Below are 17134 nucleotides of genomic sequence, written 5' to 3'. Positions count from 1 at the left end.
CGTGATTGTACCAGGGTTACTATAGAGTGCTTTTAACTCATGTCTCCACAAAGGAGAATTTAGTCTTCATTATTCAGTAGGAGAATGTATGAACAAAAGTCTAGCATTTCTCCTGTATAGGGGAAACAGTTATTTGAAGATTTGGAAAAATAGGAACCATCATCCTTCTGGGTATGGGTTCCCAATTTGACTGCCATTAAATTGACAGTATAAACCAGTATTAAATTAATATTTACTGATGTTTATCTTTGTTATCTGCTTATGTTGTTCTTCATTCCTTCACAGAATTCTGTATTTCCCTCTCACACTATTTCTTTCTGCCCAAAGACTTCCCTTTATTATTCTGTTAGAGTAGATTTGCTAGTTATAGATTCTTTTTTTTTTTTCTCTGAAGATATGTTTACCTATCATTCATTTTTGAAGAACATTTAAGGTGGGCATAATATTCCAGGTTGAGAATGGTGTTCTTTCACAGCACATGAAAGTTATCCTTCCATTGCCGTCTGGCTCCCATCATTTCTTTCGAGAAATAAGCTCAAAGTGTTGCTCTTTTGAAAGCAGTGTGTTTATCCTCAGCCCTGGCCAGCTTTAATATTTTGTCCTTGGCTTTGTTTCTTAGAAGTCTTGCTAACTAAAATACGTATGTATGTGGTTTTCTTCATATTTGTTATCTCTGAGATATGCAGAGTTTTATACCTTTGACCAATTTTTGAAAATTTTCTGGGATTATCTAAACAGATATTGCTTCTGTCTCAGTTTTGCCTCTCTTTCCAGAACACACTTTTTGGTAGTATTCTGTTTTTTGTTTTTTTTTTCTGTTTCAGTTTGGATATTTTCACATCTTTGGGCCTTGTGGCCCCGTAGGACCTCCTGGCTGGGACAGCCAGGTTGGAAGCTGGTTGGGCCAGGAGCCCAGTAGTATGATGAGCAAAATACATGGGGTGGGTGAGGGAGACCTGCAGCCCTTGAAAATGGGGTCTGAGCTGTAAATATCTCCATCCCTCTCCTCATTGGTCCCCATTCCCAAAGGAATCTCCCCTCCCCTCATAAGTTGAGGGCAATCACAACCCTAACAGCTGCCAACCACCACAACAGTGGCTATGCATGAAGCCCTCTCTGACCCATGCTCTGTAAACCTCAGCTCTGTACATCATCTTCATGCCCCTGGATGGGTCCACTCATTATCTCCATCTTGCACAGGAGTAGAAAGCCCCCAAGAGTATGTCGCTTCCTTATAAACCCATGGAGAGAAATAGGGAATCCTGGATTCAAACCCAGACTGCAGGACCTAGGGTCTTGGGGAATCAAGCTCCACTACCTTTCTATTCTGTCTGTGCTTGGTGCCAGACCCCATTTCCCTTTGACTCCTCTGAGAGCCCTTCTCAGGCTCCCCACGGCACTGTGCACACTTCCCTGGATGCTGACAATCAGGACTACTATTTTGTTTGTTTGTTTTTTTGAGACGGAGTCTCCCTCTGTCACCCAGGCTAGAGTGCAATGGTGCAATTTCGGCTCAATGCAACTTCTGCCTCCCGGGTTTAAGCGATTCTCCTGCCTCAGCCTCCTGAGTAGCTGAGATTACAGGTACGCGCCACCATACCCAGCTAATTTTTGTATTTTTAGTACAGATGGGGTTTCACCATGTTGGTCAGGCTGGTCTCGAACTCCTGACCTCGTGATCCACCCGCCTTGGACTCCCAAAGTGCTGGGATTACAGGCGTGAGCTACCACACCTGGCCAAGACTACTGTTTTCATGTGGAGCTAATATTGACCAGCTTCCTAAGGATTACCTCATTTGCTTATTCCTCCTTCCACCGAAAAAGAGTAGAGAGGAATGATCATTCCTGTCTCTTAATGTATCTGCAGTTCAGAGAGGGCAAGCAACATCCATACACGACCACGGCTGCCAAGTGTGAGAAAATACTTTAAATAGCCCATTTTCAAGGCATGATAAATCTAAGGACTGACAGCCAGCCTGCAAATGTAACAAACCGCATGGCTCATGCGCCTAGAAGGTCACAATAGGTGCACAGAATGTAGAGGAGGGTTCAGGCCATAAAAGGGAAGAAAGTTTCATTATTGGAAATCAAAACTTAAGCAGGGAAGGGGACCAGGGTTTAACCTTATAAGGGGGATAATGAAACTTAGACGACATCTGGGAAGATTGTAACCCCATAGTACTTGACCAATGAGTAACTGGGAGGAGGGATTTGAGAGCAAGGAGATAAATTACCTGTTGTGACTACCCTAGATGTGCCTGCCTACACCAGACACCAGACGCCCTGATCTTGCAAAACTGTTAATGAAACTCTCACTTTCGCTGTTCTTCATGCCTTTCAGTCCATTCTTTGGGTTTGGGGTGAGTGTTTCTCACACAAGTAGCTGAGGTCTACACTGAACTGGGTTGGCTTGCCTTGGTCCCTTTATTCCTCTGACTGGAAACGCAGGAGACTCTGGGCAGATTCCTCTCTGCCAAGTCTGTGCCAAGTCTGCTAAGCCCAGAACATGAGTAACCACACTGGGACACTGCCACTTGGGTCCTCAAGCCCTTCCCCGCAAACTTGCTTCCCATGGTCAGCATTGCCACTGCCTGAACACCTCCAACAGGGTCCCTGGTGTCACTCCAAACACATCGCTCTCTCACAACCACATGCAATGATTCATTCCTAGGGTCCTTTCGGTCTTCCATCTAAACACTGCCATAGGATGCCTCCTCCACACCATACTGAACTGTCACTCAGTTATCAGTCACTACTGCAGACACTGGGAGAGAAGATGAAGAATTGAGAATGTCCAGCATGACCATCGTGTATCTCTGGCTTTTGCCTCTCAACCCCTCTAGCAGGTGTCCTTAGTCCCAAATGCTCCTCCCCAGCCCTGTGTAAAATCAATGACTGACAATGAGTACTAATCCCCAAGAGCATTCCTTCTCCCACCTGTACTTGACCAACTACTTCTGAAACTGGCTGAATCTGGGCTGAACCCTCCTATAAAGCCCATAAACATCATATTCTCCTTCCTAGGTCAAATCTGCTCAGACATGTGCATTTCCAGGTTGTGCTGGGGTATGAACCAGTTCCCTCATCAGTACATCCTCTAGTACGCAGTGAGGGGTGTAGGGAGTAGTATTATCACATCAGGTTGTGCCTGCCTCTTCACAATTGGCCCATAGAAATACTGCAATTGTGTTTGTGACCCACACATCAGATTTTTTTTTTTTGAGACAGAGTCTTGCTCTGATGGAATGCAGTGGCGCGATCTCGGCTCACTGTAACCTCTGCCTCCCAGGTTCAAGCGAGTCCCCTGCCTCAGCCTCCTGAGTAGCTGGGATTACAGGTGCGCACCATCACACCCGGCTAATTTTGTATTTTTAGTAGAGATGGGATTGCACCACGTTGGCCAGGCTGGTCTCGATCTCCTGACCTTGTGATCCACCCGCCTCGGCCTCCCAAAGTGTTGGGATTACAGGCGTGAGCCCCGCGCCTGGCCCCACACATCAGATTTTTGGTTATCCCTAGCACATGTCTCTCCCACAAGTCTCTGTGGAGACTGCTATGGTGTGTCAGTATCTCCATCCCGTCTCACAGGTCCCTTGCGTGTTTTGTACATGCCTATGTTTCAGGTTTGTTATACATCTTTTCTGTTGTGGACATGGCATACACATATGGCTCCAGGCTGTGCTGGGGGGTGTCAGTTTCCTACATTTGTCAGTGTATGCCACAGATGTGTGTGTATGTTGCCAGGCTGTGCTGTCACCACTGCACACCTGTCTCACAACCAGCACACACAATACCTGTAATGTTTATTTCCAGGCTGCTCATGTTGTGGTAGCAAAGGACACACTGTTTCCAGGTTTGTCACCACCATAAACCTGTCCATTTGGAACAGATCTTAATCACTTATCTCACCAATATCTAGTATACAGGAAATATTGGGGAGCAGAGTGAGTGGTGAACACACTGAACAGAATCTGAGATTTAATAAGCCAAATCAACAATCTGGGAAGTTCTAACGTACAAGCAGTTTAGCAATGTTACATAAATATTAAAGAAGCAGTACGTATAGGTTAACAAACTCAAAGACACACCTACTAAACATCAAATATATTTTGTATGCTGATAGCAGTCTGTCTTAAATAAGCAGCAGTTGATACGACTCAGTACATATATAAAACATTTATAATTTTGTACACATATACATTTTTATTTTGTATATTAATCTTGTAGTTAGGAGAGGGTCCTTAAATTTTAGAAATGCAATCTGAAGACTTTATGCCTTTAATGAAATATCTGTAATTATAAATCCACATAGGGACAGATGAAACAAGAACCACCATGAATTGCTTGATAGTTAAATGGTGAAAAAGAAGAAAAAGGATGACCACAAAAGAATGACCACAAAATGATAAATCCACCATTGCACTCCAGCCTGGGTGACAGACCCTGTCTCAAAAAAAAAAAAAAAAAAAAAGAAGACTGGGAAAGGGTTCATCAGGTTTTATAATGTCTTCCATTTATAGACATATTTGAAAATAGCCCCTACAAAGGGCAGAATATGTCTTTCTATCAGTAATTTATGTTGCAAAGGATAAATTGAATAGGGCTGGAAGAAAATTTGGTTTTGGGAATGTAAGATGTATAAAAACATCAAAATATATATTTTAAAAATACACAACTGAATCCCTTCTAAGGTGAAGGATAAAAACCCATACAATTTAAGTTCATTATATCTCAATAAAACTGTTTAAAAAACAAATATTTAAAACTTGCTACTTCCTGATTATTTTACTGTTTTATTGTCATCTTTACTCTTCTGGCTATCTGTGGATACTCTATCAATATATCAGAAACAGAATACAAAGGTGTGTTACCAGAAAGTCTTCCCAACTCCAGGTTCAGTGACATCAATATGGCCGTTTGAAATTGACCACGGCAGCCGAGTGCAGTGGCTCATGCCTGTAATCCCAGCATTTTGGGAGGCCAAGGCGGGAGGATCACATGGTCAGGAGTTTGAGACTAGCCTGGCCAAGACGGTGAAACTCTGTCTCTACTAAAAACATAAAAATTAGCCAGGCGTGGTGGTGGGCACCTGTAGTCCCAGCTACTCAGGAGGCTGAGGCAGGAGAATCGCTTGAACCAGGAAGGTAGAGGTTGCAGTGAGCCAAGATCGCACCACTGCACTCCAGCCTGGGCGACAGAGTGAGACTACGTCTCCAAAAAAAAAAACAAAAAAGAAATTGACCACGGCTGGGGTTGGAAGAGTAGGGTAACCTTGGCCTTTTGGATCCATGGCCTGAGAGGGAGTAAGAGGGTTGGGGGTATGGTAGGGTCACAGAAAGGAGGAAGGAGTGACAGCTGGAAGCAACAGCGCGACTGTATGCTTAGCTGAGGAGTGCTATTGTTGAAAGAAGGCATGAACAAAACCTTTACCAAAGTGAGTTCTTGTTCACGCTGCCCACAGGTCACTCCAAAACTCCTGTTTTTCATACTTTGTACAGACAGGCCTTCCAGGACTGTAGGACACACTTGAACGCCAGTGTTGGGACTGGGATTCTTTACTTCCCTCCTTTATGGAGCTCGCATAAATGTTTCTTCAGGGCCTCTTACACTATGATCTTCCTAGGAACTGGGACCACAGTAGTGAATAGGAAAAAAGGTCTTGGCTTTCTCAAACCTTAGAATCTAGTAGTTCGGAAGATGGGAGATTTAATAAGTAGTTTTAATAAAATGCTTACACTAAGTAGGCACTCAGTGAATGTCTGCTTAATGAAACCAAAAGTATTGCTATACATATATCTATATGTATATAGTTCTAACCTTATAACCACGACCTATCTAAAATCACCAAATAAGGATAGACCAAAAACCAAAAAGAATATTGACTATAACACGAGCATTCACATCAAGGAAATTGGCAGACTACAAACCTAGTTTTAATTTAATACATTATTGAATGCTTAGACTTACGAAAGTGACAGAGAACATGTTAATGCAGATTAAAAATAAAAAATGTATGGGAAATACAGGCATTATATTGTGCACAAAAAATTGAGAAAAAGGCCAGGTGCAGTGGCTTATGCTCTGTAATCTCAGCACTTTGGGCAGCAGAGGTGGGAAAAATGCTTAAGGCCAGGAGTTAAAAGATTAGCCTGGGAGACCTTGTCTACACCCATTCACCCACACACACACACACACACACACATTCTGGAACAGGTGGTGAGGAATTTTTAAGAGAAAATTAGAAATTAGCCTGGGAGACCTTGTCTACACCCATTCACCCACACACACACACACACGCACACGCAAATTCTGGAACAGGTGGTGAGGAATTTTTAAGAGAAAATTAAAAATTAGGGCCAGGCACGGGTGGTTCACACCTGTAATCCCAGCACTTTGGGAGGCCAAGCTGTTTGCCCGGCCAAAGTGGAAAAACCCTGTCTGTACTAAAAATGCAAAAATGAGTCGTGTGTGGTGGTGCACAGGTAGTCCCAGCTACCTGGGAGCCTGAGGCATGAGAATTATTTGAACCTGGGAGGCAGAGGTTGCTGTGAGCCGAGATTGTGACACTGTACTCCAGCCTGGGCAACAGAGCAACACTCTCTCTCAAAATAAATTTTAAAAATCAATAAACAATAATTGTAAAAAATGGAGGGCCAGGCATGGTGGCTCACATCTGTAGTCCCAGCACTTTAGGAGACCAATGCAGGAGAATCTCTTGATTGCAGGAGTTCAACACCAGCCTGGGCAACATGGCAAAACTCCATCTCTACAAAAATAAAAAATCAGCCAGGCAGTTAGCCATGTGCCTGTAGTCCCAGCTACTTGAGAGGCTGAGGCAGCAGGATCCCTTGAGCCTGGGATGTCCAAGCTGCAGTGAGCCATGATGGCGGCAGAGTGACACCCTGTCTCCAAAAAAAAAAAAAAAAAAAAAAAGAAAAGAAAAGAAAAAGAGAGACAAAAAAATCCTCCAATAGAAAAAGAATTGTTTAACAGAGCAAAGAAACTATACCATAGAAGAATGAGTGAGGAAAATTCTAACACGTCTTTGTTACTAAAGACAGTTATACTGCACTGTTTTTATTTTTTTTTTAAATATAAATAAACTGGGCTGGGCATGGTGGCTCACACCCGTAATCCCAGCACTTTGGGAGGTTGATGCGAGTGGATCACGAGGTCAGAGTTCGAGACCAGCCTGAGCAAGACGGTGAAACCCCGTCTCTACTAAAAATACAGAAAATAGCTGGGCATGATGGCACGCGCCTGTAATCTTAGCTACTCAGGAGGCTGAGACAGGAGAATCGATTGAATCTGGAAGGCGGAAGTTGCAGTGAGCTGAGATCATGCCACTGTACTCCAGCCTGGGCGACACAGCAAGACTCTGTCTCAAAATACATAAATAAATAAAAAATAAATAAACGAACGAACAAACAAACTCATCTAAAAAAAGTAGGGAAAACATATGAACAGATATTTTACCAAAGAAGTTACACAGGTGGCAAATAAAAACATTTAAAAATGCTCAATATCGTAAAGTTTTAGGGAAATGCAATGAAAACCACAGTGAGATACCACTATTCATATACTGAAAGAGCTAAAACAAAAAAGATTAGCCACATGAAGCACTGGCAGGGATGTAAAGGAACTGGGACTCTCATACACCCTTGGTGAGACTACAATAGGAAACATCCATTTAGATCAAATTTGGCATTTCTTAAAATGTTAAACATTCACCTACATTGTAACTAAGACATTACAATTTGAGTTATTAACACAAGGAAAATACATATCCATATAAAGAACTGAATTCAAGTATTTACAGCAGCTTTATTCGTAATATACAAAAATCTATAAATAATATAAATGCCCCTAAACACATGGATAAACAGTGACTTATCCACAGTACAGCATGATACTCAGCAATACAAAGATTCATCGTTTTTGAATCTCAATTGTACAGCACGAAGAAAACCAGTAAGAGAAAAAGTGTATATGGCCTGGCGCGGTGGCTCAAGCCTGTAATCCCAGCACTTTGGGAGGCCGAGACGGGCGGATCATGAGGTCAGGAGATGAGACCATCCTGGCTAACATGGTGAAACCCCGTCTCTACTAAAAAATACAAAAAACTAGCCGGGCGAGGTGGCGGGCGCCTGTAGTCCCAGCTACTCGGGAGGCTGAGGCCGGAGAATGGCGTGAACCCGGGAGGTGGAGCTTGCAGTGAGCTGAGGTCCGGCCACTGCACTCCAGCCTGGGCGACAGAGCGAGACTCCGCCTCAAAAAAAAAAAAAAAAAAAAGAAAAAAAGTGTGTATATACATGTGTGTGTGTGTGTGTATGTGTGTATATATATCTCAGTAAAAAATCCATAAAATGCAAAGTAATTTACTGTAAAGGAAATCAGTTGACTCTGAAGAGCTGGGGAAGGGAGAAAGATTATAAAAGGATACAAGGTAAATATACGGGTGATACATAAATTCCTTTTTATGGTTATGATGATGGTTTCATGGCTTTACCAAACTGTACACTTTGGATATGTGTACCTTGTTGTATGTCAGTTACACAAATCAGACCTTCATAAAGCTTTAAAAAGTGGCTCAAAATTAAGAACCTAGATGTTCCTTTTTTTTTTTCAGATCAGGTTGGCAACCTGATAGGGACTTCACCATCTCTCTCTCTCTCCTCATGCCCTGAGAGAGGCAACCTTGCCTCAGGGGCAGCAAATTGGCAAGCAATGAAGACTGTTGCCACCTGAATTAATAGGAATGTTGGCTGAGTCACAAAAGCCACATCCCTGGACTACAGAATGATCCTCCTCTCTATTCTTGTTCTCCTACCTGCGTAACAATGGCCTTGAGGTGAACAGCCCAGAGAGGATACAAGGAGCCATGAAACCTGTATAGACTATTTTTTTTTTTTTTTTTGGAGATGGAGTCTCACTCTGTTGCCTGGGCTGGAGTGCAGTGGCGCAATCTCAGCTCACTGCAACTTCCGCCTTCTGGGTTCAAGCGATTCTCCTGCCTCAGTCTCCTGAGTGGCTGGGACTACAGGCGCATGCTGCCACGCCTGGCTAATTTTTTGTATTTTAGTAGAGATGGGGTTTCACCATGTTGCCCAGGCTGGTCTCGAACTCCTGAGCTCAGGCAATCTGCCCACCTTGGCCTCCCAAAGTGTTAGGATTATAGGCGTGAGCCACTGTGCCTGGCCAGACTATTTTCTGATAATGATCTCAGTGACAGTAAACAGAAAATCCTGAGAATTTCTGTATGCACTGATCCCACACAACCATATTCACTGGAAAATCTGTAGATGGACTTTTAGAAGAGGCATTCCATCTAATTTACTGCAGTCTTCTCCACTCCCTATTTACCTGGAGTTTCTGTCCCAATTACAGTTGCTCCTGTAATTTCACCTCTATGCCTATAGTCTGACAACAAATGGCACAAGTCTACACTGACTTATATGTCACTGCACATGGCTCCTTTGCAGGACCTGGGAAATAGATTCCCCTCAACAGTGCTAGGGAATTATGTGGATCTCTTGTGGACAACTGAACAAAATTCATGTTCACAGAAGCACTGGAGATTGTCACAACTGCCTCTTTTTCATGCTGACCTCTGACCTGACAAAAATGGCACCAGGCCACAATACAGGAACACAAAGCCTGGCAGTTTTTACTTTGAGGCCTTGGGCAGCAGGCCAATTAAACCAATACAGGACAAAGAGCTGTCTTCTGCCATCACACTGTCCCTTTTGAGCACATAAAAAGTTTGAGATCTCCACAAAATCTATTCACCCCTTCATGCTGACATCACTGTTCTACTTACAAGTCATTCTACGCAATGAATAGAACCCCCAAGATTAAAGGCGCATAAATTTTTTTAAAGCCTTTACAAAAAGATTATAAATCGGAGCAATGTGCACCAGTTTCCAGGCTGGTGAATCAGAATCCGGAAAAATTCATTACAAGCATCATGTGAGACCAACGATGTTCCTAAAAAAGGTAATCCTTCTTAGAAAGCTTGACAGCACAATTCAGATTCTCTGGACCACAACTGGGTCAAGTCTATAAAGTCAGAGAAAAGACATGAGGACCCCCTACATGCTTGGGCTATTAATAATTTCCCCAAGCAAATAAGAGAGTACAGACGTTTGCTTCTTTGAGCACTGTGGGGAGGTGACTCACGTACATGGTGTGCACCTGCCAGGTGGTAGGGGTGAAACAGCTTCAGCCTCTGGAACTGGCAGTAACATAAATCAGGCTATAGGCCTGGGCAGATCAGAAATTACAATGAACCTCCTCAGAGCTTCCCACATACCTGAAACTTATGAAGAATACCCTACTGTGGATGCTCAAAGTTTAAATTTAGGAAGGTGGCTACCACAGTCTCCTCCAGGGCTGTTATACTGAATAAAGAAATAGCGCATTCCCTTCACATTTAAGGCCTTTCTTCAGTGTGAACTCTCCGATGTCGAATGAGGTTAGATTTGCGGCTAAAGGATTTCCCACATTCACTGCATTCATAAGGCCTTTCTCCAGTGTGAACTCTTTGGTGCTGAATAAGATCAGATTTGTGGGTAAAGGGTTTCCCACATTCCCTGCACTCATAAGGTCTTTCTCCAGTGTGACCTCTCTGGTGTTGAATGAGGCTAGAGCTCTGGCTAAAGGATTTCCCACATTCACTACATTCATAAGGTCTTTCTCCAGTGTGAACTCTCTGGTGTTGAATGAGGCTAGCGCTTTGGCTAAAAGCCTTTCCACATTCACTACATTCATAAGGCCTTTCTCCAGTATGAAGTCTCCGGTGCTGAATAAGGCCAGAGCGCTGTCTAAAAGATTTGCCACATTCATTGCACTCATAAGGTCTTGTGCCAGTATGAATTCTCCGGTGTTGAATGAGGTCAGATTTGCGGGTAAAGGATTTTCCACATTCACTGCATTCATAAGGCCTTTCTCCAGTGTGAACTCTTTGGTGTTGAATCAGGATAAATTTGCGACTAAAAGACTTCTCACATTCACTGCACTCATAAGGCCTATCACCAGTGTGAATGCTGCGGTGTCGAATCAGGTTAGAGAATTGTCTAAAGGATTTCCCACATTCACTGCATTCATAAGGTCTTTCTCCACTGTGAATTCTCTGGTGTTGAATGAGTTCCGATTTGCAGCTGAAAGATTTCCCACAATCACTGCACTGATAAGGCATTTCTCCAGTGTGAACTCTTCTATGTCGAATGAGATTGAAGATTTGTCTAAAGGATTTCCCACATTCACAGCACTGATAAGGCCTTTCTCCAGAGTGAACTCTCTGGTGTCGAAAAAGGCTAGAGCTTTGTCTAAAGGATTTCCTGCACTCACCACATTCATAAGGTCTTTCTCCAGTGTGAACTCTCTGATGTTCAATGAGGTTAGATTTGTAGCTAAAGGTTTTCCTACATTCACCACACTCATAACGCACTCCTCCAGTGTGACGTCTCTGGTGGTGAATGAATTCAGATTTATGGATAAAGGCTTTCTCACGATCACTGCATTCATAAGGCCTTTCTCCAGTGTGAATTATCTTGTGTAAGATTAGGTGGCACTTTTTGCTAAAGGATTCCTCACTTTCACTACACTCAAACGTCTTTTGTCCAGTGTGAATTGGCTGGTGCTGAACAAGTGTGTTCTTGCAGGTGAAGGCTTTCTCACATTTGCTACACTCATAAAGCCCTTCTTCAGAGCAGACACTCTGATGCTGAACAAGTGTGTGTTTGTGGCTTGAGGCTTTTCTGTATTCGCCCCACTTGTAATAACTTTTTGCATTGAAAAATGCCTGTATATGCTTGCTGCTGCTACTGTGTGGCTCCTCACCACTGGGAGTGGCTTGGTGTTGGAGTAGGTCCATGGAGGCTGGGAAGTCCTTCCCACAGGTGAAATAATTCAACACATGGAATCTGCAGCCTGTCACAAATGTAGCCTCATCCACATTCCCTTTCCAGGGCTCTTCTTCATTGTAATGCTTTTGATGCTGGTGAAGGTCAGCACTGAAGCAGAGGCCTCTCACGCTTGTGCCGCCCAAGTACGACTTTTGCACAGGGGATGTGGTTTGGTGCTCAGCCTCAGGCAAAATGTCTTTCAAGACTGGGACACACATCTTAATCTCACTGAGAGATTTCTGGGTGGGTGTATCGCCCTTAGAAGTCCTGACCTGTGTAGATACACTCTGCTCAGAAGCTATCACCTCATTCTCCGTTCCATGGCAATAACCTGAAAGCAGAGAAATGCTGATGAAATGCATGCTGACTTTCATGGAAGGTGAAAGATGTATCACAAAAATGTGTGAGACACAAGAACTGAGTGCATGGAACTGTTCTGGGAACAACGGAACTGGGGAGGAATAGGCTGCTTTGAAGTACTGGGCTTTTGAAGATTATAGAGATGTCCTCTCATCACGCAAAGGACACAAGGATGAGGTACAGCACAGGAGGAGGAGGGTCTCCAACTCACTCTCTGCCAAAGTCCTCAGCAGGACTTTGTCTGCTAGTGATGTACGTGCTATGCAGAAGACTGCTGTTGTCCAGTCCTAGGAAAATCCAATTGAAACTGGGTAGCTGGTGATCAAGGAGGACTATGTGAGGCTGTGTGCATACCTCACAACACAGTGAGTCAAGACTGAAGAACACTGAAAAGAAGTGAGCTGTGGAGAGGACAAGTGACACATTGAGACCAAGAGGGTGGAGGCGGCCAAACGCTGGAAGTGGCAGATGAAACGACAATTCGGCACAGTATTGTATAAGGAAGCAGAAGTAGAAACGAGGTATGGCCAGTGGCACTTGCACCAACATGCTGCTGGACACAAAATGCTGCTGATATGATTCTAACACAACCATGATGTCATGCCCTTCCCCAGCTGCCACTCACTGGGGCCAGGCCTCCTCTGAGACCACCTTGCCTTCTTCACTCTGTGAAGCAACTAGGGTTCTCCCTGCAGCCCTCATTGTGCTACCACCTAACACATGAATGATATAAGTCTTAAGGAAAGAGAGGACAAGGGAGTGACCAGCACTCACAAAAAACACTCAAAGGAGAGTCTTGTAAAAAGAGCTCCACAGTTCATGTAAGTGGTAATTATGACAATGCCTGCAATTTCTGATACAGGTGGGCATACAGAAATGGCAGCTAGAGGAAAAGGGCAGAAACTGGGCCACAAGGTACCATGAATCTGTACACGGTCATCCTGACAGGGGGAAGACAAGAAAAATAAGATCCACTAGGCCGACAGTAAGACTCCTGAGACAGAGGTAACTCTCGGGGTCAAAAAGAAAAGCAGACACTGGGAGGGATGCTAGGACCTTACCCAGGGATGTTACATGTGCAAAGTTCTCCAGCATCACATCGCAGTACAGGAACCTCTGAGACTCATCAAGGAGCTCCCACTCTTCTTGGGAGAAATAAATGGCCACATCCTCAAAGGTCATACCCTGTCACAGCAGGAATAGTTCAATCCACGATCAGACCCAGAGTTCATTATCCTCTTGCCCCCAACATCCATCCCCGGGACACCCTATTGCCCACCTCAGCAGAGATAACCAGCCACGGTGCCACCGATGCCTACTCTCTCCCCACAGTTTCACTGATACTGAGTCCTCGAATAGCAACAACAGGTGTGTGAACAGATAGATGCTATCTAAGCTCTGGGCTTGGCAGGTAGGCTACACCTCTCACAAACACCAGTTAGAGAGAGAATTGGCCATAGACAGGGTGTGTGATCTGACGTTTGTCTTGCCAGGCAATACCCGTGAAGTCCCCAAGATTCATCTTCCAAGACACAATACGGGCTCACCCTTTACCCCTATGACTCCAGTTCATGGCCCTCAGTTTATTCTCTCCCTTCTCATGCACATCACTCTTTGAACCACACCTGTCTCACACAGCTGCATTCCCACATCCACAACCTCAACGGTCACACAGCTTTTCCATGATTGGGACGGTTCATTCTATAATCCGTATCTCTCCTAGGAACCCAAATTCATCCCCGCTGTTCATCCTTCTCTCCATCTTCTCATTTGAAAGAATACAACAGGGCCCAGTGACACTGATGCCCCCTCTCTCCTCATGGTCCCATTGGTCATTGTGTTCTCCCACAGCAACAACAGGCTGGTGGGCAAATATCTAAGCTCTGAGCCTGCCATGCAAGGAACCACAATCTCTTGTCTTCCAGGATAGTTTCCTTACAAGAGATTGTGGATCCTTGCGTGGCAAGAGAGGGGGCATCAGTGTCACTGGGCCCTGTTGTATTCTTTCAAATGAGAAGATGGAGAGAAGGATGTGGATCTCACCAAGGATCTCAGATAACCTGTGGATCTCAGATAACCAAGGCCTCTTCCACTTCTGGGCTGTGACTGCTGTCCCCCCACCAGTCACAACCTTCCTATCTACAACTACCACTAATTCAAAGTCCAACCCCAGTAGCTCTCTACCCCCGGCCCAGTGAGTCCCACAGATGGCCAATTATGCTCCTAAGATAATGTGACAGCCTGACTGAAACTTCCCAGATCCCACCAAGAGTTAATATAAAATCCTGGTGAGTCTGCAGAGAGGTGAATATGCACCCGTCCTAGCATCATCCTGTCTGTGTACCTCCTATGCCTCTACATCCGTCTCCTGTCTACTCACCCCTGAGCAGCCTTGGCCACATGGTAGATCATCATCTCTCTCTGACTCTCCCCATGAACACTTCTGTCCAACAGCTGTGTCGCAACACCTCACACAACCAGGGGCCCAGGCAGGAGACCAGCTGTGTCGCAACACCTCACACAACCAGGGGCCCAGGCAGGAGACCAGTCTTTGACCTTCCCCTCCCATTCCTGGGCAACTATTATTATCATTGTGAGCAGGCTTCCCCTCTACTAAATGTGATCCACAGCTCCACTCTGGCCCACAGATTGTCCACTACCTTTTGGAAAAGTCTCTACTCTGAATCTCTTCTCACTGTTCCCGACCTACGGTTCCAGCAGCCCATGAACCATTTCTCTGAAAACTCTCAGAGTCTCAACAGGTCAAAAATAAAACTTCTGATATCTCAAATGAAAACTACTCCTACTATGGACTTCCCCATCTTAGCTGATGGAGCTTCCACCCTTCGAACTGCCAAAATAAAACCTTTAAGTCATCCCTGACTCCACTCATCCTCAAAATTACAATTTCAGGCAGCCCTACTTATAAAATGAATCAGAATCCAAGTGCTTCTCGCATCTTCACAGCCACCATATTGGCCCAGCTACTATCACATTCACCTGGACTATCCCAGTAGTCTCCTCCCAGGTCTTCCCCCTCATCTTTCAGTCGGCTTCCCATGCTGCAGCCACAGGGAGCCTAATAAGACCTGAGCCAGATCACCTCCCTCCTCCACTCCAAACCTCCCACTGTTACTATTAAGTAACCAATAGACAACTCATCTTCTCAGGGAACCCTTCCGAGTCTGACTTCTACCACACTGCTCCCTGTTCTCATGAGAAGAAAATAATTGTAGGTTCCTGAACCATCTTAGCCTCCTCTCCAAACCTTTGCATATACTGGTAACTATGCCTTGGACAACCTACACTTCCTTTCCCCCAGCTGCCAACAGCTTCATATAATCTAACCTGGACTTAGGACTCTGGGCTCTGTATTTGCTCAAAGTCCCAGGGCCCAAGACTAGACGAGAGGCGGGAGAGCAGACCAAGAACACCACTAGTTCAGAGACCATAATGGGTGAAGTGAGGACCAGTCACACACACACACACCACTCACCAATTAGGCTCCATAAGCCATTCTACAGTTATGGAACTCTATAGAAACATAAAAGCCACAAGAGTCAGGCAACGACATACAGGTTCCACAGGCTCAGGTCGCCCAATGACCCTGGCCCACTTTTGGAGCCAGGTGGCCTGGGCTGGCGGCACTATCTCCGCACCTCAGTCCTCAGTGCTGACTTTACCAGCTGCGCGAGCTTGGACAAGAACTCAGTCTTCCTACGGCTAACTACTATTACCTATCTTCAGCCTGTTCTTCCCCTGAGCAACTTTTGGATGGCTTTAGGAAATCCTAGCCCGGTGTCCCTATCTGTTCATAAATCTCGAAGGCTGCCAGTGTCCTCAGAACGGTCAAATTCCTCAGGTGCAACTCTGCCTCACTCTATGTTCCTGCAGACCCGAGATGGACTCCAGGCTACTAAATCCCCCCCCGGCTTAGTTGCAGCTCCAAGTTCTGCACGCGTCAGTACCCTGCCCGTCACACTGCCGTACACACTGGGCGTCAGAAACGGGACCCACCCACGAGCGCCTTGTCCAGGGCACTGGGGCCTGGGCTGTAGAGCTGCGAGCAGGCATCCCTCACTGGGCCTTAGGGCTTCTGCTGGGGGAGGGCAGGCGAGACCCGCAGGACGCAGCACTCACCTGAGCCGGGTCCCTCAGCGCGACTGCCGCCATTGAGCTCCGTCGACTAGGTGGTGAGCGGCGGCCGACCGGGGCGGGCATTCCAACACAGTGGTTCCTATCCCGAGCCTGGCACAGCTCACCCGAGGTGGCGTCGCAGAACCTCAGGCCCACTTTCGCGCCTTCTCTGTCCCGTCCCTCAGTCGCGACCCAAATTGCAGACACTGGTAGGGCAAACAGACAGGAGAGACGCCAAAATAAATGACCGCCACGAGGAGGACGCCGGAAGTTCCTGCCCGTCGCTCTGCGCATGCGCGGAAGTGCCCCTATCCTGGGCTGTCATTGGCTCAACTCCACCGCCGTTTAGCGCTCTGCACTCTGGATAATGTAGTTGCCAAAACGCCAGAGAGCTCTTCCGAGTGTGTCCACTGCTTTGACCTCTGCGAACGGGGATTCTGAGGTGCTGTGCCCAGTGCAGGGAAATGGCGATTTCGGCCTCCAGTGGGGAGGGAGGTATTTACCCCTTCTTAAAGGGGCTTTTCCCAGATTTCTGGGGAGTGTTTTCTGTAACTGATCACTTAAGTGTTTAGAGACATTATTTCAGACACCACGAAGATCAGCGTGCCCCTAGAGGCAAAAAATATTATTTCAGGGGGTTGGGCGCGGTGACTCATGCCTGTAATCCCAGTACTTTAGAAGGTCCGGGGGGGGGGGCGGATCACCTGAAGTCAGGAGTTCGAAGCCAGGCT

The 17134-nt window shown here is 45.6% G+C and overlaps 1 protein-coding gene across 3 annotated transcripts; it reads right to left on the bottom strand.

Moving 5' to 3' along the window:
• Nucleotides 1–8900: 8900 nt before the first annotated feature.
• On the bottom strand, nt 8901–16686 carry ZNF551 (zinc finger protein 551). 3 transcript variants are annotated; one of them, XM_025367114.1, is made up of 3 exons: nt 16529–16686; nt 13328–13451; nt 8901–12237 (listed from the first exon to the last, which is right to left on the bottom strand). In XM_025367114.1, exons 2-3 carry the CDS (start codon nt 13446–13448, stop codon nt 10433–10435), a joined length of 1926 nt encoding a protein of 641 aa, XP_025222899.1. In that variant the 5' UTR covers nt 13449–13451; nt 16529–16686; the 3' UTR covers nt 8901–10432. The 3 variants fall into 3 exon arrangements, with proteins under 3 accessions (XP_025222899.1, XP_025222898.1, XP_025222900.1); XM_025367113.1 differs by having other exon boundaries at nt 16407–16680; XM_025367115.1 differs by lacking the exon at nt 13328–13451 and having other exon boundaries at nt 16407–16686.
• Between the last annotated feature and the right edge of the window lie 448 nt (nt 16687–17134).

Source organism: Theropithecus gelada, chromosome 19 (genome assembly GCF_003255815.1).
Source record: "Theropithecus gelada isolate Dixy chromosome 19, Tgel_1.0, whole genome shotgun sequence".
NCBI classification, from domain to species: Eukaryota; Metazoa; Chordata; class Mammalia; order Primates; family Cercopithecidae; genus Theropithecus; species Theropithecus gelada.
This window is presented reverse-complemented; position numbering and strand designations above follow the sequence as displayed.

Coding starts and splice junctions, on each gene's coding strand:
- ZNF551 (XM_025367113.1), bottom strand. CDS start 16,487: ATGCCCGCCCCGGTCGGCCGCCGCTCACCACCTAGTCGACGGAGCTCA. Junction 13,452..16,406: donor CGCTGAGGGACCCGGCTCAG/GTGAGTGCTGCG, acceptor CTGCTGTGACAG/GGTATGACCTTTGAGGATGT. Junction 12,238..13,327: donor TGCACATGTAACATCCCTGG/GTAAGGTCCTAG, acceptor CTCTGCTTTCAG/GTTATTGCCATGGAACGGAG.